The following is a 22,620-nucleotide window of genomic DNA, read 5'->3' as shown; positions in this document are numbered from 1 at the left end:
AAAGATTAGGAAATTGAGATCCAGAGAAGTTAAACAAATTAGCTGAGATTGCATAGCAATTTGGTGGCATCTAATCCCTAGCTCATGTTTAGTGGGTGCATTTTGTTCTCTGTTTTTTAACTTAAGAAAAAAGCTTCATCCTGGAGAGGAGGGAGCTTGGTCTCCAGGGATGAAATTTCATCCGTCACTTGGTCTCTGAGCTGCAGGACAATGGTAGGGTTTGCGTGTCCAGATCTGCCCAGCCTTGAGTGTTGGTGGCTGAGGAAGCTGCTAGTGAGGACGCTGAACCAGGCCATCTGGAGTGTGCCCCGTCCCCTGCCTCTGTGTGTGTATGTGGCTCTATCTGTCTCCATGTCTACTGTGCAAACTGACGAGCCCACCAAGGCTGAATGTCTGACTCTGGTGTGCTTCTGTTTCAGGGAGCACTCTGCCAGGATGGCAGCTGCCAGGAGGCATGACTTCTCCTTCAAGACCTTGCTGACATTCAGCTGGCTCATCCTAGCCCTCTTCCCTTGGGCTGCATCCACAGGTGAGCCACTGCCAAGCAGTTGGACCTCCACATCTCAGCGAGGAAGGCACAGCCCTTCCCTGAAGCAAGGCTGCAGGAGGCAGGGGTCAGGGGAGGGAGCCATGGGGTAGGGTCGGGGGGCAGGGTACTGGCCTGTGCTTACTAAACTCCTTAATCCCAGGCAAGTCTCATCCTGGGCTTCAGTTTCATCATCCATAAAATGAAAGGGTTGGACTAGAATCTGGGCTTGCAAACTCAGTGTCTACAGGAGCCAGGCATCTGACATAGAAGAATGAAGCTGGCCAGGTAGTGACTGGGGTCTCCTGGAGAGTGGAGTCCCTTCTACAGGGACATTTACTTCTCAGTTCTGGCCAACTGCTGCCATGTGGGAACGTGGGTGCCCTGTTGCAGGATCTTCTGAATTTTTAAGAGAAGTCAGAAATCTATATTTTTATGTAAAAGCTTCATAGTTTTTAAATGTTAGTAACTAATTCAAATGATAAAAACTACTCTTGGAGCCAGGAAAAACAAAACTGTCATATCTGAGAGCCAAATTCACACCTCTGGGCCACCTGATCTCAACATTCCTGCTTCGGTGTCATCAGATCTGGGTACATTAAAGCACTTTTTAGCTTAGATCTATTTTTCTCTCTTGATGTCAACTTTTTCTTTAAGTGATTTTGATTAACATCCAGAAGCACAAAGCAAGTTTGCCTAGGGTATGGGAAACAGCAATCAAATTAGGATAGAAGATGGGAGAGACAGGGAACAATTTTTAAATTTTGAACAGGAGTTTAATAATACTAGCATCACCACTGATAGCTATTTTTTTTAATACTATCACTATTCACTGAGTTTGATGCTTTTCGACAATAAGAGCCCCAAGTCGTCATGCGGCTCCTCTGAAGGGCTCCAAAGAGCTTTTCTGCAATAAAAATAAAGGACCTTATATCTTTGGCCGCAGGCTGCAAACTACCTTTGGTTTTTCTAAGCTACTTGAGACTCTAGAGCAGGGCTCTGGCTTTTCCCAAGGACCGAAATCCTCCTGTCCTTGGTGTCCCCTTCTCTGGTCTGTGCTTTTCTCTGACATCAGAGAGATGAGAAGCCAACCCTTGCCCTTCATGCTCCAAGTGGGTTAGGGCTGCCTTCCCTCTCAATCCTGCATCGTGTGGCCCTTCCTGGGAAAGTAAGGGTGATTGCCATCGTGATATTTCAGCCACTCACTGACCCATACAAATGAAAAATCCACTGACACTGGCTTCACTGAGAGCAAAATGCCCACCTCCAATGAGAGAGTGTCCACCTGAAGCCAATCTTGTAACTGCTGTGCTTTAGCTAAAGGCTCGGAGCTTCTGGAGAGCTGGGATTTGTGTTCCTAATGTCAGGAGAGCCTCCAGGGTCAGACTGACCACCCCCAAATTTGGATGCAAAGTCTGATGCAAATTCATACACTTGAGAGTAGACAGGGCAGTCAGGATTATCCTGGCAGATGTGGTTTGTGAGACCTGCAGGCTTTGTCCAGTGGAGTTGGAAAGTTTCATTTCCAGCATGCTCATGGCTCCTTGCCTGGACGACTGGACTCCCCAGTTGACCACATATATTTCCCACATGCCTGGGGAGTCACCTCCAAGACAGACACTCACATCCATGCCTAGGTGGGAGGCAGCCCAGGGCCTCTGACTGGCCTCTGCTGAAAGCCAGTCAAACACTTGACCCCGTCTGGAGACAAACCCAGGGATGGGCTCCAGAGCCCAGTCCTCAGAACCACCCTTGACTGCTCAGTACACACTGAGCCCACACCCCAGCCCGTCCTGGTGGCTCTCTCGTGACTCTGCTGTTACATCAAAACGCAAAGTCCACTGATGAGCAAGCCCCACATTTTTTCATCAGATCGCCACTACTGGAGCCTCTCGGGGTTTACAGAAGCTGGAAGGGCTGCTTCGGTGAAACTCCAAGCAATGTGAAATTCTCTTCCTAATGGAAGAGATCCAAAGCCTGGGTTAGGGCTGACAGAGGGGCAGATGGAGCCTAGCAGAGGGTAGTCGTGCAGCTGGGGAGGAGAGGATGGGGAATGAGGCTCTGCAAATACCCACTGAGAGCCTGCACCAGACTTCGCAGAGAAGTGTCGCTGCCTTCAGGTGGGTGAAAAGGACGACTCAGTGGTGGCTTAGGGGTCCATATCTGTGCTGTGAAGTGTAAATAAAGGGGCAACTCCCTTCTGGTTCTCCCTGAGATGTATAAATATGGGACAGACACTCCTACTCTAGAGATAAATGAATGAACATCAAGTAACAGTTAGAACTGACGTGCTAGTAATTACAGTGAAGCCAGAGTCTCTCCGGGGGCCCAGTCCCATGCTGTGGTCGAGGTGTGTGGAATCCACTTTGCTCGAGAGACTCAGCCTCTCTCAGGCCCCCTTCTTCTGGGCCTGAGTGTGGAGCTGGCCTCCAGTCCTTCCAGTACCCACCCCAGGGCCTTTGCCATCTGAAATCTTACCCTGCCATGGGCTTACCCCCTCCCTACGCCCACCCCAGGTGATTTTGAAATCTACAGTTTCATACTTCATAACCTTCTAGTCACTGGGGCTTGTTCTCTGAGCCAAGCCATTCTCATCTGGCTTTGCCCATGGCCTCTTCTCACCTCTTTTCCTCTGGGTTCTTCCTTGCTGTCCACAGAGATTCTTCCAGTTTCTGAGACTGTGACAGTCCTTTTCCCTCCACCCTGCCATGATACGCTGCTGGATAGAGCCGGGTTAGCCACAGGGAAACAGACTCCTCCCTGTGCTTGTGCTGAGGTCAGGGAGAAGCGCCTCACAACACCCACCCTGGGACCTTTCTGGGTTCAATGAAACATTCAGGCACACGAGGCAACCATACATACACCGTGCTTGGCGTCAGTCTCACTTGGAAGACATAGGACAGGAAACCCGGACGGCCATCAGAGCAGCGTCAAGTGTTTCTCTTCCACGGGAGTAGTCCTGGCAGCACCCATCACAGCCATCCAGAGGTTATTCTCTTTAGTTCCCCAGGTGACAGCTCAGGTGAGAGGAAGTAAGACTGTCATTGGACAAGTGTGGGAACTGCTCTGGCTTAGAAGCCTCATGCCCCACTGAAGTCAGTATCTCTTACAGAAACTCCATAGATGTAATTTTCAGGGTTCCTGCAAAATGTCCACTTACAAGACTCACTGTATTCAGGGAAGCCTACAGCATGACATCTCCACTAGGTAGAAATATAAACTATAATTCCTTCCAGTTTAGATGCCATGTACCAATCAGGAGTCACTTTTGTTATAAGAAATGTTGCTAAGTAACATAGTTTACATAACGCTGTCTTTCTCCAGTTTCCAGGGGAACAGAGCTAGAAAATTAACCAAAAGCCAAATTCTCATGCAGATGGAGAAAGAGTTTTGTAAATTTTTCAAACACTGTTTTCTAGAAGACAGAATGTCTTGGGACTCAAATAACCTGAGTAAACCACTACATAGCTTCAACTCTTAGAATGTCCTGACTAGTCATCTGGTCAACCCTTCATTTTATAAATGGTGTGAAAGACATGGGACTGGACCCCAGGGTTCCCTCAGGGTTTAGGGGGGTCTCTCTGTTCTCTAAGGTTGTGCTTTTAGCTCTAATAGAGAAGAGGCAGGGGCCTTGCCTTGTGCCACAGCCCCCCTTGTGGTCTGTAGCAATTCTTGCTTGGTGAGGCTGGTAGATGGGAGCAGTGACATTTCTCTGTCTTTGACAGTGGCCACTGGGTGCCCTGACCAGAGCCCTGAGCTGCAGTCCTGGAACCCTGGCCATGACCAAGACCACCATGTGTACATCAGCCAGGGCAGGACACTGCTGCTCACCTCTTCTGCCACAGTCCACTCCATCCACATCTCAGAGGGAGGTAAGCCAATCTCCACCCCATACCTCCTCTTCCCTCCACCAGACAGAGCCTGGCAGATGGGTTGCAGGCTGCCATGACTTTAGACGGACAGAACACATGTCACATACTGTCAGTTCAAGTCAGAGCATCTGGTTGTTTGAGACAGCCATCGACTCCCAGCCCTTAGGAATGGCTTGGCAGAGCTTGTCCAATCTTAGTGAAGGGAGCGTTTGTAGAGGAAGCTCCTTATTGGTGCTGTAAGCAGTTCTGCTTATCTTACCTTTAGATGCTTGGTTATTGAGTGCTGTGCATTCAGTGATGGCAGTAAACCGGACGGGCATTATTTCCACATTGCAAAGTGGAAAGAAGAGGAAAGTAACTACTTGTGAGCACAATGAGCATAAAAGTGTTTGGAAGACATGCCTTTGTGCCTGCCTGGTTGAGATGGGGAGCTTACAGGGTGTGCCCTTGGTTTTGCTATAACCTTGTCCTTAACAGTCATGTTCTTAAACCTCACCCCATTTCTACTTCTTCAGGCAAACTAGTCATTAAAGACCACAATGAGCCAATTGTTTTGCGAACCCGGCACATCCTGATTGACAATGGAGGAGAGATGCATGCTGGGAGTGCCCTCTGCCCTTTCCAGGGCAATTTTAGCATCATCTTGTATGGAAGGTGGGTTGACCATTCCTGTGGGTTAATGCTACTCTTGGATATGATGGGTAGGAGGCTTTCCAAAGGAAAGAGAGAGGCAAGACACCAAGACTTTAGTCATTCTGTGTTGCCGGATTGTGATCATGAATAAGACAGACATGGTGATTTGGGTGAGCTGGAGAAGTACACAAGGCGTTTTATTTATCATGGTCTGGGAGGCACACTTGTGTTACAGAAGCGTCTACCCGCCTTGCAACCACCTTCCAATCACATCATGGTTCAGGGAGGCTCTGCGAATGTTTACTTAATGGGTTTAGATGGACTAGATTCAGGAAAATTCCATGTGGTATTTGCCTCTGGCCGTGTTCCCTCTTTAGCAATTGAGAGTTCTAAGAGTGATAGCCAGGAATACTCAAGGGTATGCAGTACATGTTCAGGTGATTCCTCATCTGATATGGATAAAAATGTAAAATACTTAGAACTGAAAAGAAGTGCCAACATGTAAACTGATGATAAGTACTTCTGCTTGGCCTTTGGGGCCTCATTTTGGTCTGGTTTGGAAAGATTGGGTTGCTAAGGCTATTTTGACTGACCTTATGCAATCACCAAAAGTGTGACTGGCTCTAGGGTAGCCACAGTGGGAATCAGGGAGCAGTGACTCCTGGGTCCCCTGTGGGTTCAGCATCTAGTAGGGAGATGTGTTGGCCAACTTTGAGGAGCCCTTTTTTCTTGCAGGGCTGATGAAACTGTTCAGCCAGACCCTTACTACGGCTTGAAGTACATTGGAGTCGGCAGAGGGGGCACCCTGGAGTTGCATGGACAGAAAAAGCTCTCCTGGACATTTCTGAACAAAACCCTTCACCCAGGTGGCATGCAGGAGGGAGGCTATTTTTTTGAAAGGAGCTGGGGTCACCGTGGAGTCATTGTTCATGTCATCGACCCCAAATCAGGCACAGTCATCCATTCTGACAGGTAGGTTTGCCTTCACTTAAACATATACTCATTCATTCCACATACACTTACGGAGCCTGTGCCCTGGCCGGTGCTGCTCTAGGCTCTGGGAGTTCAGCAGTGGATGGAACAGCTGGGAATCCCTGCCCTCAGGGGGTCACCTCTCTCCCTCCCCAGCCATTTGCCCAGTGAAGCTGGGTGTAACAGGAACAAGCATGCACACACACATACACATATTGTTTGAGACTGTCATAATCAAATAAGGAGGAAAAAGACAGTAAAATGGTAGAGAGTAACTAGGGAAGACCACTTTGGATGGGGTGGTTGAGGAAGGTCAGTGGAAGGAAGCAGCACCCATGCTGAGAAATGCGGGACGAGGATGAGTCAGGGAAAGTGTTCAAGACAGAGAGCAGCAAGTGCAAAGGGCCAGTGGTGAGAAAGGATGTGACATTCTCAAAGGACAGGAGGCCACCGGAGAGGGAGGAGCATAAGTGATGGCAGAGTTGCATGTGATAATGTTGGAGTTATAGGCAGGGACCTTCAAGGCCACCAGTAAGGAGGTGGATTTTATTCTAAGTGGGTGTGAAGACACTCAAGGAGTTTAAGAAGGGCATGATCTAATTTACAAGAGCACTCTGGCTGCTGTGAGGAGAATGGATTGATTGTGGAAGGCAAAAGTGGAGGCGGTGGAGGTAGTCAGGAGGAGATGATGGTGGCGAGGACTCAGGGGGAAGCAGCGGCGACAGAGGTGGATGAACTTGAGAGACATTTGGAAGGCAGAGTGGGCAGGTCTCCCACCCCCTCTCCTCTCACACTCTTCCCTGATGCTGGTATAAGCTGGCAGATTCTGCACAGTCTGGACCTGCCCCTCAAGTCCCCGGGGGCCTTCATCCTGGCCCTTCAGAGGCTGTTTCAGGTGCTCAGAGGGAGAAATACAGCTGGGGTAGACAAGCCAAGCCAGAACTATGCTGGTGATGCTGGGGAAGGGAGACGTGGAACTCCTCAGGAATGGGGCACAAGGCCTGAGCGTGGACATGAAGGCAGCTGGGAACCAGCTGTGGTGGAGGGAAAGGTGGAGTCAGAGCTGAAGCACTTGCTGGTGTTTGCAGGACAGCCAAACCTTGCCCTCTGGTGAATGTTAGTAACAATAATACAGTCACTGATCTTTCTCTGTGCAAAACACTGGGTTCATCACTTTAACCATATGTACTTTAATCTTCATAAAAATTCTGTGAGTCAGGTTCTGTTATTATCCACATTATTCCAGTGAAAACATTGAGGCTCAGCAGGGCTAAATGTGCTCAGTCACAAGGTTGGTAAGTGCTGGAGGTGGGATTCAAACCCGGATCTGCCTGGACCCTTAACTTCTGCATTGTCTGCCCAGGTTCCCTGGTGACAGGCCTTGGCCTGGGGCTGAGCAAGCCTAGCCGACAGGTAACAATTGAAGCCAGATGAGCGTGACCGACACAAAGTATGTCAGAGAGCCCCTGCTTTCATGCAAGAGAGGACAGTCCCTCACTGGTGTGGTGGTTCCTTGGTGCTGCCTCTTAAATAAGTACAGCATGGTTGCTTGCGGCTATCCAACTTTAAGTGTAATTCATTATTGAAGTGGTTAATGGAAGTTGTCTGGACAGATGCTGTGGACACTACACATTGGGAGCTGCTTGCTCCAAATCTCTTTTGCTTAAAGTATCGGAAACTTCAGGGATCTGACAGCTGAATGTGTAAAGATACTAACACACACACGCATACACACACACACGCACACATGCAGGCTAAAGCAACCAGAGAAGGTTATCTGGAGGAGTAGAAACCTAGGTTGGCCTGTTCCGGCCAGCTGCCAAAAACAAAACAAAACAAACAAAACAAAACAAACAAAACAAAACAAAACAACCTAGGTCAGCTCTTGAAAGGCAGTAGGGATTTGAGTAGGCAGAGAAAAGGTGGAGATGAATGAGTGAAGACAGGGGTGGGTGTGTGGTGTGGTCTCAGGCACTGAGAAGAATTGCAGGCTTGCAGCAGACAATTCCTGGGGAGGGGCCGTGGACGCTGAGCAGCTAGGTGGGGTTGGACCAGGTTACGCAAATGGTTGAAAACAAGTTTAAGAACTCAAGAGCACATATCCAGCCACCACCCGTACCACCACTGTTTTTCTTTTTCCAAGCTGCCTTGGCTGTTCACGTTGCCTTGTTTCTCTAGGTTCATGTTAGAACTATTTTGCGTAAGTTCCAAGACACATTCTTTTGGAATTTCCACTGTAATTGCATGACATCTTTATACATATGTGGGGAAGAGTGGGGATGGTTACAAAATTGTGTCTTTCCTTTGTAAATTCTTCTCACCAGTGGTATAGATTTTGGTTTTTGGAATCTACATTTTACGGATATTTTGTGTGTGTGAGGGTGGGTTATCTTTGTCAACTTTGAGATTACTGGTTCTTGCTATAATAAGAGATCTGCTGTATAACATTGTACAACAATATTATATTGTACTCTTAAAAATTTGTTAAAAGGGTAGATCTCACAGTGAGTGTTCCTACCACAATAAAGTAAAATAACTTTTTAAAAAGTAAATAAGAAAAAAAACGCATTTACAATGACCAAGTGTTGTATTACTGCTACTATGCAAATCAGAGATTATGTTTTAATGATTCTAAGATGTATTGTTATAAGGACTGCTCCAGGGATGGAAGAAGTGATTGGGGTAGTTTCCATGTCATTTCTAAGAATTTTGGAGGAGTTCTTTCAGTCTGGATTAGAGATATAAATTCCTGATGCTCTAGCTGTCAGAACCATCTCCTAAAGTCAGGTTCTTGCAAGAGGCATGAGCCACTGCCTCCAGGATGGAAGGGAAACATCAAAAGGCCTGGACCCCAAGTGCATGACATGCTCAGTGTCCTGGAGCTTGAAGTCTCCACTGCTGCAATCATATTTTTGGCATTTTATCCAATGAATGATCATTACGGTCATTATCCTTCTTCTTGGATATCATTGAACAGTATGCAAAATATTTAAACTTATTTACTCTAAAAAAATAAAAGGCTTCATCATCTAAAAATCACAGCCCTTAGAATCTTTGGATAGCATGTTCATTGTTGCAACACAGACACGTACTCAGATCTCTGTTTTTTGGCTGCTGTCAAGACTTTTCAAATCCCGTCTGTCTGTCCTTTTCAGGTTTGACACCTATAGATCCAAGAAAGAGAGTGAACGTCTGGTCCAGTATTTGAACTCGGTGCCCAATGGCAGGATACTTTCTGTTGCAGTGAATGATGAAGGTTCTCGAAACCTGGATGACATGGCCCGGAAGGCGATGACCAAATTGGGCAGCAAACACTTCCTACACCTTGGATTTAGGTACTGCCCATCACTTTCACCTCCATCAGGCTCTAGGCGCTAAAACAACCCCATCCCACCCAGAATTTACCTTTCCTTCTCTTTTCCCCACAGCCACGTCACCCTAAATGATGACCTAGAGGGTTGCAGGCACATTGTCCATCTGCATTGGACATATTTGGGGCTTGTTCTTAAAGGAAGCCTAGTTTTTCTTACAAGGATAGTCCACTCTTAAAACAAAAAAGTTCTTTGTTTATATGAACTCATTCATTCAGTCAACCACATACAAACTGTTATTTGAGCAACAGCCATATGTAAAAGCCATGCCGCAGATGTGCAGCTAATGTTCATTTTCCCTTTCTTTGACAAAGGGGTCATGTCATGCCTTGGGAATGGCAGACAATAGTTTTTAGAGATTTTGCAAAATGTCTGTGCCCAAGCCAAACGCCCAAGGAGAAGGGGCCCTCTGGCATGTTCAAGTGTGTGTTTTGTTTGCTTCAGATTGTAGCATCATGCCTGACATGGGCGTTCACACACATTAGCACCAAGAGGAAGCTGTTGCCCCACAGTAACCACATCGTTTATCATGTTGAATCAGATCTCAGCTCTGTGGAAAGTCAAGGTTATCTGTCCCATGGCTGTTTGGAGATTGTGATGTCCCTCTGTTCAGCTACCCAGATCAGGGACAAGGTCGGCAGGCCAGAGCCTTTTCTGGGCTCAGAGCAATTTTACTGACTGGGTAGAGATTCCTTGGGTTAGGGATGGGTCTCCAGGTTCCAGGGTTCATTCTCTGATAGCCCAAGGGCTGCTTCTTCTGGAAGGGAGACTCAAGTTGGAAACTCAAACAGCTAAGATAATAATGATATCTTGGCATGGTAAGGCTTCTTTGTTAGCAAGTGCCAAGTGCATTCCATTTTATTGCTTTATAAACCAAAAGGCCAGTTTATTAATTTAGAATGAGAGATAGAACCATGAGGGGACTACTTTGGGCCTCAGCAAAAGAAGGGAATGGCTTAGGACCCAAGATCTGATATCCAATGGCACTGAATTCGAGTCTGGACTGCACCTGCTGTGAAATGTGACTATAGGCAAGTGACTCATTCTTTCTTTGCATGGTTCCTGCATCTGTAAAATGGGATATATCAGGAGCTATTGTAAAGGACCATTGGAAGGATTAAATGTAATAATATGAGCGAAATATTTGTCATCATGTCTGGCACGGAATAAGCATTCAGTGAATGTTACCAGCTATTCTCTCCTTATAAACAAGAGCCATGGGAAGGATGGGGGCTCACCATGGAAATTCATACAGATAAAGGAGATAGGTACGCAGGAATTACATTTTTACCTCTCATTTTCATAGAGACACACTTTGAGCAATAAAGCATCTGAAGTCAATAATTGTTCACTCATTCAGGCAATGGTTACTGAACAGATATTGGCTGGGGGCACGAGGCTGGACCAGGTGTGCTTTGCACTCTCGTGGGAAGGCAGCATTAACGGGGATTGATGGTGGGGTACAAGAGAGCACGAGAGTGGGCGAGTGGAGTTTAGTGCAGACTTACAGGGGAGGATGAGACCAAGCAGGTTCCCTGCACAGACACTAGCAGGTTCGGAGGCCCAGCTGAAAGCGTGCCCTGCTGAAGGAGCGGGCAAGTCCAGGTAGCAGTGGTACCTGTGAGAGGACGAGGGGCACAGGAGGGCCTCTGGCTCTGTACCAAGGAGCTTGGTTTTTACCCAAAGGGCAATGAGGACCCACTGAAGGATTTTAAGCAAGAGAGTGACATAGTCAAATCCCCAACCTCAGGGACACACCATTCAATAATGACTTACTTTCCAAGTGAGAGATCAAAACTGAAATAATAAGAGCTATTTAGCATCAGAATCAACTAGTATAATAAGAGAGAGACTACTGTAGGGGAGGAAAAATATCTTTCCTTCCCCTCTTCTAAGTTCTTAGCTGGAGTGCCTTTAACAAAAGACAAAGCAAGGGAGAAGCACACAGATTTATTTAATATAATAAGTTTTACAGTACATGGGCACCTTTATAAGGACATGAAGTTCCGAAGAAGCAATTAGACCTAAGTGTCTTTTTGCTGGGTTTTGATGTAGAGCGGAGAGTCGTAGGAAAATGTGGCAGGACAAAAGGTGTGAGTTGAGTAGTGAACTGGGGGAGACTTAGCAAGGCTCTTCAATTCCTCTGTCTGTCCTTCTGTCTTTGGAGATAAGGATGCCCCTTTCCTTCAGGAACAGGGAGGGCACCTCTCACACGAGGATCCCAGTGACCTGTTTCAGAGGAAGGTCAGAAAACACTTCCTGCCGTTTCTCAAATTCCTTGAGCTGAATGTATCCAACATGCCAAGGTGCCGTGTTTGGGGGTAGCATGTCCTGGACCCCATCACTGCATTAGGCCTTATGGGGAAGACAAAAACAGGTGAGAAATCCTTCCTGCCCTGTAGCAGTGCATGCTTAAATGCAGACAAGACGAGCGTACAATTTTTCAAAATCTTAAACCTTTTTCTTCTTCCCTCCCCATGAAGAGGAAGAGATATTTCTTTTTTTCCCAAGGCCCAAGGCAGGTTGCTGGGGTTGTCAGCCACATTAGCTTCTGGCATTTTCCTTGAGCTCAGCTCTAGGGCAGCGGGGCATGAGAGAAGTGACCTTTCTGTCTTGGAACATGTTTTCCTATGGATGTAACTGAGCTTGGCAGGGGTGGTACAGCAGGTCTGCTGGCTGGTTTGTAGATTTATGATTCATACCCTGTCTCCCGCCAGAATGAAGCAAAGAGGCCAGTGATAAGCACACAGCAGGCAGGCCGGGCGGTGAGGAAGGCTAGCTGGGTGCTCGCAGAGAGAGGCTCCTGCCCTTGCAGAGGAGAGAAGCCCAGCAAGTGAACGGACCTCCCCACGCAGCAGGGACGGCTGCTCGTCCACTCGCTGCTGTTGCGACTCTGCCCCCTGTGCAGGCTTGGATGTGTGAAGGACCCTGTCTTTTGCTGTTTTTTTCAGACACCCTTGGAGTTTTCTAACTGTGAAAGGAAATCCCTCTTCTTCGGTTGAAGACCATATAGAATATCACGGTAATAAGTTGTTGGTGACAGGCTGGGCGTCCTTCTGAATGACCCCCTTCTCTCAGAGCATGGCTTCTCATCTTCCAACACCCAGTTGGGTGACCAGCCCCTGAACTGGCCATGTTACAGGAAGGTGGCAAAAGTCGATACCAACCAAAGGTCAATCCCTGGAGATACTATTTACGTTTTCAAAGTAGTCTCCAGTGACTTAATCTAAAACATAGACATGGCATAGAAAAGATAAGAACTGGGACAGAGCCCACTGGGGTAATAGTCTGAGCTACAGAGACACTTCGCAGGGGCCTTTAGCACACAGGGAGAGCCTCCTCGGCCCCATGAAGTTGTGGGAGGCATTGCTCCTTCTAACCCCAGGAAGGAATTCAGGTCATGAGAAATGATGGAGGGGCCGGCCTGTGGCTCACTTGGGAGAGTGTGGTGCTGATAACACCAAGGCCACGGGTTCAGATCCCTATTATAGGGATGGCCGGTTAGCTCACTTGGGAGAGCGTGGTGCTGACAGCACCAAGTCAAGGGTTAAGATCCCATTACTGGTCATCTTTAAAAAAAAAAAAAAAAGAAAGAAATGACGGGGCTCCAAAATCTGGATTTGTTGGAGTGCTGCAACTAAAATTCCAAAACTGAAACAAAAGGATGGGTGACAAGTGAAAGAAATGGCCTGATTTTTTTTTAACTTTAAAAAATTTTTAAAGAAATAGCTCCAGATCCACTTGTGTTTGGGGTTTTCTCTGCCTTGGAATCATAACCTTTTGAGTTTGAGGGTCTGTTCGATTACTAAAGTGTCTGGTCTCTCTGACAGGACACCTTGGCTCCGCTGCTGCCCGGGTATACAAATTGTTCCAGTCAGAGCACGGCGAGTATTTCAATGTTTCTTCGTCCAGTGAGTGGGTTCAAGGTGAGGAGCTTGAGACAACTTGACAAAACCTAAAAGAGGAATAAAAGGCTAGGAATCACTGTTTTGTAGAACAAGGATTTTTCTTTCGGACCAGTAGGACCGCTTAACTATTGCAGAGTCAACTAGAAATTTGCAAGTGAACTCTGTCTTTAATTAATCAAGTTGCACTGGCGAATAGCCCAACAAGTTTTCTCCCTGTTTAGGGGTCCATGGCTTTTAGTGAAGTTCGTGAAATACCTTTTGGGTGCCAGGCAATGGCACTGAACAGGAAGCACAGACAGGAGTAGCACTCTACCTTCAAATAGCCCACATGCAGGGGTTACAGAAAGTGGCAATCTTAGGGGCAATCCTTGGATCATGAGTTTAAGAATGAATTTTATTTTTCTCCTTTTTGTTCATTTACTTTTGCAATAACAAAGAACTTATAATGCTTTTATAAAATAAGAAACTCAATAAGAGGTGTTTTTCATCAAAAGGTGGTAGAGTTGACAGATTGTTTAAGAGCCACGCATGCACTCCCCAGCCTGGTGCAACCATGGACAGATAATATTCAACTCCTGCTGTGACAAGGGTGCTTGGGGACTACAGTGAATGTGACTTGTCCTCACAGACCACTTCCTGACTATGCTCTTTGCTTTCTGCCTAGATGTGGAATGGACAGAATGGTTTGACCATGATAAAGTATCTCAGACTAAAGGTGGGGAGAAGATTTCAGACCTCTGGGCAGCTTACCCAGGAAAAATCTGCAACCGTCCCATTGATATACAGGTACCAAACTTAAAGCAATCAAATAATTTAAAAGGTTTTATTTGGGAGAAGACTCCATAAATCACAAACTTTCTTGTCTTTGGGTGCTGTGATTCTCATGGCCAGGCAGGTAAGCCAGAGAGTACCATTCCATTTTAGCGACTAACATCGAGGCTAGTTATCTGCCCAACAGCTAGGACTCAAATCCTCTCCTGGGTCCTGCTTCTCTTTCACTTGCTCCTTGAGTCATGACTGAGGGTGTCCCTGTCTCAGGGATAGGCTTGGCCTGCCCAGCCTCACTTCTCAGTTGATTTCCTTTAGGACTACAGGATCCAGCTAAGATTTGGGGTCCAGGCCAAGCCCAGCCCAGATAGAGAACACACCCTCCGCCTTGTTCTCCATGAGCTGAATAAAAACCAGCACTCGTAGAATGGACAGTGTGTGCTCAGGACGTTCACTTGTAGTTAGTTCTATCCAAAGGGGACCTCACCTTTCTCTGCTGGCTCCATAAAGAAGGTGCTGGGTACATACACAGGCCTCACAGTTCACCAGCTCAGCTGCTGGGACGCTGGGCTCCACGGACAGCAGGAGATGTGAGAGACATAAGCCAAGTAAATGGGGTTCATTTCCTTATGCTCAGACTTGTTCCAAAACAAGATTTGATATAGAATTAGAAGTCATCTGAGAAAGACCACACCTACTCATTTTATCCTCTTTCAGCCAATAAAAACAGTGACTGGTATTTGTACAACACTTTCTCCCAGATCACCTAACTTTGAGCCCCAGGTCGTCTGACTGTGTTTTCACCCCACAGCACTGTCCTGGGCAGCACTGTCGCCCTCCGCCTGGCACTGTAGGAGAGACTGCTTATCCAAGGAAGGGCGCTCCGTTTTACACTTAGCAAAGGCCGATGAATCCTTTCTCATTATTTGGCTAAGGCTCTTCCCTTCACATGGCTTCGCTGTTATTGAGAAGGATTTACCCAGATTAAGTTGCAAGTTGCAGACTTGTTTTGGGTCCAACTGAATCAAAAAGCACTGACTCCCCCAAAGCATATACTTCCCAGATTTAATTTTAATTTTCTCTTGCAACCCTGAACTTTAATTCGGAAATAGCCATAATCTTATCCCTCCAGTTCACTTGACCACAGAAAGTCTAGTCCTTTACCAGCCTTCCCTCTCCAAATATTTCTGGAAATCCTCAAGGAATGCTTACATGGTCTACAAATCTCTCCCGGTGTTTGCTCTGCCAACTGTCTGGCTCCAGACCACTGTTGATAGGAAGACCACCTCTCTGTGCCAGTAAAACAGCTTTCCTTAGGCTTTTCCCCACTCTTCTATTTACTGTGCTCCCAGCAGGGAAACAAGCCCTCCTCAGAATGTCCCAAAGCACAGTTAAACCAAGGCTGAGAGCTTCAAAAGCCGAGACCCTCCCTGGAAACCCCACCCCACACTCTATAACCACCAGTCTATTTTATTGCAGGGCTAGTTTCCTTCCAACAAAAGGACTATCGTTGACGATGAATTCCCTGAGTTCAAGTTCTCAACTATTTGAGGTCCAGAGAAAAATAAAAGACCCAACAACAGCTTTCTTCCCTTACCCTGAGGCTTGGGTCAGTCTTTCTACAGTGAGAGCATTCTTTGGAAATATTTTGCTGAGCATGGTAGCCCCTCATTAGTTAAAAACTCCCAATTCCAGAATAAGACCTTGGCTTTTTCTGGGCAAAATCAAGGCCCGTTGAGGTGATCATCATCTATAAAAATAAAAGTCATGTGCCTCCAAAGGTGAATTCTAACCTTTATCTCTAGAAAAAAGGAGAAAGTGCTGCCACCTGGAAATGTCGTGTACCCCTCCTTCTCACCACCAATCAATAGTGGCCCCCATACTTAGCTAGAGCACCTCTTTATATTCATAAAAGTTAAAAGATGCTGATGTAGAATATGCTCCTGGCTTTTTCCGGGAAAAGCAAGGCCAGTCTTGTTCTGCACTCACAGGAGGTGAGAGGAGCAGGATTTCATGCTCTTTGTAAGGGTGTCAAGCGCATCAGTTGTTTAACCTGTGGGACAGAATGAAATGAAACTGCACTTTGCACATGCTACTTTTGCCACTGCAGGAAATCACAGTGTGCTGTGATCACCTGGCTCCTGTCACCTCCCCTTCATGGCTGTGCCTGCCCCCAGTGCCTGGCTCCATGTCTTACACACAGTGACTCTCTGCCTGGGCCACTTCCTCTGCACTCATATCTTGTGAGGGAGAGAGTGTCAACGACATTTGAGACCTAGACAGGATTGTAGGACACAGGTTGGGGACAGAGAGGAAGCAGTGAGACTGGCACTGTAGACCTCAAAGAAACCTTTTCCAAAAACACGAAAACAAAAGCACACCGTTTCCATGTCTTTGCCCTTCTTTCAGTTCTCCTCGGCTGAAAAATCCCTACCTCCCACCTTCTCTCTTAAAACCCACCCACCCTTCAAGGCCAGCGGGACCTACTGGATTGGCAGGCCTTTGCATTCCTGACAGCAGCTGGCACAGTGGTTGGAGTTTGCCTTGGTGGTTAGGAAAGTGTATTTTGAAGCTGGAGAGATCTGAGTTTCCAGAGAGATCACAGCTCTGCTGCTTGTGAGCTTTGGCATATTAATGAGTGAGGTGTTCATGGTGCAAAATTTAAGGCAGCACTTCCTGTCAGGTGCCAGCTCTGCACTTCCATGACCCTGACAGTGAGTGCCACCTTAAATTTTGTACCCCTGGTGCCTCACTACCAGTCCTGGCCTTAGTTTTCAGTCAAGTTCCTTAATTCGGTGCCTCAGTTTCCTCACTTGCAAAATTGGGGATAATAATTGTTTCCTCATGTTTTGTGGGTTTAATGCAATAATACGTGCAGTGTCTGAACTATGGTGAGTGCCCTGTAAACCTATTATTTAAAATTATTTCAATTGATTATTAGTTATGGTAATATTGTTAATTATTTTATTATTATTATAAGCATGAATAACAATGAAATTACATCTATTTACAGTGAAGATTTGTTTCACTGAACAGTGTTAGATCCCTTTTCACTCTTTTTATCCAAAACTGAGGTCATTCTTCAGGTTAGAAGAAGGAAAAAAAGAAAAGCTTCAGAATTGAGTGGATGTTCTCTTGAAATTATTATCAACACTATACCTTGAGTAATATCTAGCTTCATTTGATGATGTTTTTGGGTTCAGTTCTCAGTATTATGGGTTTTCCTACTGGAGAACATGCTAGCTTCAGGGGAAAACATTAGGAGGTCCAAGGAGCTGAGCTTGACAGTCAAACGACCTTGAGCTTGCCTCTGAACCCCTCTGAGGGGGAGCCTTTGCCTCTAAGAGTGAGTTTGCAGCCCCTGCCTCACTGGCTGCTGCAGAGACCACCCGAAGTAACATGTGTGAGTGTGTTGCGTCAGGAAAGGGCTGAATTTTAACTGTGGCTGAGCTCACATCTACATGGCTCTCCTTTCAAGCCAAAGACAACGGACCTGCTGGGTTCAAAACAGTGTTTCCTAAAAAGTCTCCTTTTTTTTTTTGACTGGCTATACTTTCCTTCTTTATTTCTCCAGTCCTGGTCCCTGTGGTCTCTGTGCCAGAGATGACAACAGCTGCAGCCCTTGCTCCAATTGCATGTCTCTGAATGACAGTCACAGTCTTCATGCAGACACACCCTGGCTCTGGGATGAGCACCAGCTGTCAGGGATCATGCTCGCCTGTGAACCAGCTCCTTAAATTCTCTACCTGGCCTTGTGGCTGTTTGCCTGTCAGCTCCTATCCACTGAGACCCACTCTGTGCCAGGCCCTAGGCTGGATTCTGGGGACAGGGAGAAGGGTAAAACCCTGCTCCTTGCCCACCCTGAGCCCGCGATGCAGAGGGAGGAGGCAGACATTTGAACAAAGGACTAATGTTCTGTCTTTTCTAGCAGTGAGAGCCTGAGGGCAGGGCTGGGAGGGGCTTAGAAGCTTTGTAGTTAGAAAAGTCTGGGTTCAAGTTTCAGCTCTGCCACTTATTGGCTTTGAAATGACCCTGGGCAAGTTACTCAACCTCTTTGAATGTCAGTTTTCTTCTCTGTAAAACAAACGACAACATCAATCATTTTGCTGTAAAGATAAAATGTGATAATATAAGTAAACACTTAGCTCTGCCACTAAAGAGTGGTTCTCAAACTTTACTATTAGAATCACCTGGGGAGCTTGTAAAAGTTCAGATGCCCAGGCTGTACTCCGGATATGATCAAACCTGAGACCCTAAGGATAGAGCTATGGCACGAATATTTTTAAAAGACTCCCCACATAATGTGGAATCATGTTTGGGCACCAGTGGATTAACATAGCAAGTCCTCAATAAATGTTGGCCACTGATCATGGTGTTGGTGGTGGCAGTACAAACTGTAAGAAGTAGCCAGCCCAGGTCTTGAAAGAGGAAGTAGATGCTCCATAAAACGCTCACCAGTGATGAGCAGTACATCACCTGTTTGTCTATTGAGTAGTGTAGGACCCCAGGCAAAGCATTTATCCATTCTGAGACCTCATGCTGTCTTTCTCATGGCAAAACTAATGGGGCAATTGTTGGGATGATAATCTCAGGCCATTCTAAATCGTTTTGCAGCACGGACAATTTTAGACTTGTGAGTATATATTTAGAACAGCAATCATCACCTTCCTTCTTTATAAAAGAATGACTTTGCCCTGTAATTTCTGTGCCATTCCCAGGCCACTACAGTGGATGGAGTTAACCTCAGCACCGAGGTTGTCTACAAAAAAGGCCAGGATTATAGGTTTGCGTGCTACGACCGGGGCCGAGCCTGTCAGAGCTACCGTGTGCGATTCCTCTGTGGGAAGCCTGGTAAGCAGCTCCTTGTCAGGGGCAGAAATGCAACCATGGCTCTGTTCCTTGAGCTGGCAGCTATGTGTTGTGAGTATGGATGGCTGGGTCAGCCTCTGGGCATCTCAATGACACAGTGCTCTGGCCCGAGTTCCTGGTGGAGAGCACTTTTGTGACAGGGGCCATGGGAGGGTCCTGTGAGTTGGCAGGAGACAGAAGAGCCCCACCCTGCCCATAAGCCTTTCAGGAAGGGGAAGGGCCTGGTCCAAGGAAATCAGGGTGCCGATGGACAGAGCTGACCTCTCTACAGCCCTCCCTGCACGGACACGCAGCTCTTGGCCCCTTTGGGTGCTTTTATTTTAAGTCCAGTTCCCAAGGTGCTCATTAGAAGGGATTGGAAATGGTCGGTTTGTTCTCGGACGCACTTGGCCATCTCCGGAAGGCAGTCATTAGGGATGGGAGTTCTTTGAGGGGAGACGTCTATGGCTACTGTAAATAATAGTTGAGAGAAACTATATTTGTTTGACATCTTGAGCAAAGAGGGTGTGGTGAGGCAGTCACATTGAACTCCAGCTAAGAAGTTAGTGGAAAATTTCCCTGCCCAAAGCTAATGAATGAGTCTTTTCTGGTAGGGCTTTTGTTGACTTCAAAAACCTGTACCAGGACTGGGATGGAGTGAGCCCAGTGATTTGGATTTTGGATAGGCAAACCTGACATTTACCTATTTAGGGAGAGGAAGGGAAGCAGAGGTGGGTAGCCAAAAGTTTGCTAAGAGCACAGGGCTCTATCTCAGTCTTTCCTGTTTTGGGTTATAGTGAGGCCCAAACTCACAGTCACCATTGACACCAACGTGAACAGCACCATCCTGAATCTGGAGGACAATGTACAGTCATGGAAGCCTGGAGATACCCTGGTTGTGGCCAGCACTGATTACTCCATGTATCAGGCAGAAGAGTTCCAGGTGCTCCCCTGCAAAGCCTGTGCCTCCAATCAGGTCAAAGTGGCAGGTAGGACTTTCACTGACCCCTCTCCAGGCTGGATGAATCTGAAAATTGTTAGGTTCAAAGTAAACTGAAATCACAACAAATCTGTATCAGTCAGATAAGGCCTTAATAATGCTGCATAACAAAAATAACTTAAAATCTCACAGCCAACATTTATTTTGTACTCATGTGTCTGTAGGTTGTCTAAGGTTCACTTTCTCTATACTGAGCCTGGCTCCAGGCTGAAAGTTGGGTTCAGGCCAGCTCCATATGGTTCTCATTCTGCTCAGGACATGTTCCTCTCAAAGGGGAGGTTGGATACTTTTACGGTGGTGAAACACAGGACTCTTAAGGCCCAGGCTCAGAATTGGCTCCCTTTCACACCCACATCCCAGGGATCACATGATCAGGCTCAGCACAAAAGGGGGGAACCATACTTCTCTCATCAAGATTGAGGAGAGGGTGTGAATATTTGTTAGATGATAATTTAATCTACCACAAAATTTTAAATATCTTTTTTCTATAGCTTTGGGATTTTCCTTTTTTTCTCCAACATCTTGACTTAGACACCCTGTTATTTATGTTATGTGAGATTACTGGAATCACAGATTGTGGAAGATAAAAAGAGATGTCAAATATAATCCAGGTCAATTATTCTAAGTGGAAGGAGTTATGTATCAATTAGTGTTCATTGATTGTAAGCAACAGGATCCATCTTGACTATCTTAAGCAAAAAAGGAATTGACTGAAAGACTACTCAACTTAGAGAGCTGAAGTAGAAGCTGAACAACCTAGCTACAAAAGGACAAGGAACAGGGCAGCCTCGGGGATCTGGGTGGCAGGGACTAATGGCCAGCATCCTTAGGCATCGCCATCTTTAAGAACATGCTTAGTCCCTGGGACATAGTGCTCAAAAGTCACCTGCTAGGGAGAGAACATCTGATTGGGCTGGTGGCTTGTGTGCTCATCCTTTGGCGAAGAGTGAGCAGGAGCCATTGACAGTCCTTCTCAGACTGCATCAAATGGAGAAAGAATCGTTCCCTAAAGGAAAATTGGGATGTGTTACCAGAGGAAAGGGGAATTGATACTGGGCATTAAAAATGTCAGATGCTACAGGACCACAGTTCCTGGAGAAGTATTAGAATTTGGGGTGGGAGGAAGACTATGGATTGAGAACACATATCCAGTATATTGAAAGTATCTATTATTTTAGAAATAAAACTACAGAAAATAAAATTCACAACAATCATCTTGGCTGGTTGGGATATGTTTGAGAAAGAATTTTGGGAAACAAAGATTAAACAGGGGAGAAACAATGATTGAGTCCAATCCCCTTACCTCGTTCTTGGGGGAGGCAAGCCCTAGAGGTCATGAGGCTGAGACAGGGCACCAACCTCGGAACTCAGAACCTGCAAAGGGAAGGCTGTAAATGTGTTCTGGGAGATGGTAATTTGGTGAGTGTGGTTAGAGAGAGGGAAGGAGGCAACAGCCTGTGGGTGGATGCTGAGATGACTAGACATTTGTTCCTTGACAAGGTAACAGAATCTGCCTTTTTAAATAATAGTGCTTGACCCTCTACATTCTTTGAAAAAGGTTTTGGGGTATCTTACCACAAACACATGTCCAAGTAAATCTGACCACCAGGAAAGAAAAACAGAATGAAAAACACACGTTTAAGTAATAAAAGACTGACGGAAGGAGAATAAGTTCAGTAAAAGAAGAGGAAACAGGTTAGCAAAAGTTACTGACCTAGACTGTAAAATTTTTCTCTGAGCTTCCTGGAAGCAAGAGCAGAGAAAGAAACTTCACAAATTACTTATCATTATCCAATAAAAAGAAGGAGACCAGAAGGCCAAGAGGCACAGCCTTCTCTTAGCTCTGAGCTACTGAGGAATTTGTCCCAGGAGTTCCTATATGAAGGCTACCACACAGCAATGTGAGTGGCACCTCTGGAAGCAGCTTTATGCAAAGATGCTCTGTATGTGGCTATTTGCAATTTGACTCGTGATACTAGATGAGGACATGCTATTGGTCACATTCTCTGAGGACATTTTGAAGAAGGCGTTTTGTTTTTGGTAGAGGCAGAATAGCATGAAGAGCACAGGCTCTGGAACCAGGCAGAAGGGATTCAAATTCCAGGAATGACAGTTATTAGCTGTGTGACCTTACAAAATTATGTAGCCTCGCTTTGCTTCAGTTTCCTCATCTGTAAAATGGAGATAATGATCATAACTACTTCATGTGAGGATTACAGGACTTCGTATAGGCGAGATACTTAAAATAGTGTCTGGCACACAGTAAGTGCTCAATCAAAGCAAGCTGCTATTATTCTTAATATTAGGTGCAATAATTTCACAACCAAGCTTAAAGATGGGAAGAAAGAAGGGGTACGGCTGGCAGCCAGTGGTTGAACCTTATATATTTTACAGCTTATCAGTTCTGCTCTTTTGGGCTATGGAGGTAGAGAGGGTTGTAGGAGAGGGAAGAAAACTATTTCTATAATTACTATTAACCAACATGTGAGGTGTGTCACAGCCTGCAGTTATTTTTCAGCATGTCTTGATGCCTCAAGGCGCAGATGCCAATTCTGTGAGTGTGCATGCCGCACCCTTCCTCCACCCCGGGTGGGGCAGGCGTCCACGCGTCCTGCAAGGGCACCGGGGAGGTGGGAAGGAGCATGTTGTCATTCATCCAACAAGCAGCTCAAGAGGGCATATGGTTTCCAGGCTTTGGGCTGCCACAGTGAGCAAGATAGAC

General features: G+C 46.3%; 1 protein-coding gene across 1 annotated transcript in view; it reads left to right on the top strand.

Moving 5' to 3' along the window:
- The first annotated feature begins 435 nt into the window (after positions 1-435).
- Positions 436-22,620, top strand: part of CEMIP (cell migration inducing hyaluronidase 1) — a 69,342-nt gene continuing 47,157 nt past the window's right edge. The window contains exons 1-10 of the mRNA XM_063091824.1: positions 436-529; positions 4,252-4,398; positions 4,914-5,052; positions 5,767-6,003; positions 9,159-9,338; positions 12,326-12,396; positions 13,205-13,300; positions 13,947-14,068; positions 18,769-18,901; positions 19,696-19,887. Coding sequence (XP_062947894.1) covers positions 436-529; positions 4,252-4,398; positions 4,914-5,052; positions 5,767-6,003; positions 9,159-9,338; positions 12,326-12,396; positions 13,205-13,300; positions 13,947-14,068; positions 18,769-18,901; positions 19,696-19,887 — 1,411 coding nt within the window. The remainder of the gene's footprint in view (positions 530-4,251; positions 4,399-4,913; positions 5,053-5,766; positions 6,004-9,158; positions 9,339-12,325; positions 12,397-13,204; positions 13,301-13,946; positions 14,069-18,768; positions 18,902-19,695; positions 19,888-22,620) is intronic.

Source organism: Cynocephalus volans, chromosome 3, assembly GCF_027409185.1.
Source record: "Cynocephalus volans isolate mCynVol1 chromosome 3, mCynVol1.pri, whole genome shotgun sequence".
Classification (NCBI taxonomy): Eukaryota; Metazoa; Chordata; class Mammalia; order Dermoptera; family Cynocephalidae; genus Cynocephalus; species Cynocephalus volans.
The sequence above is the reverse complement of the archived record's forward strand: the minus strand, read 5'-3'. Positions and strand labels throughout refer to the sequence as shown.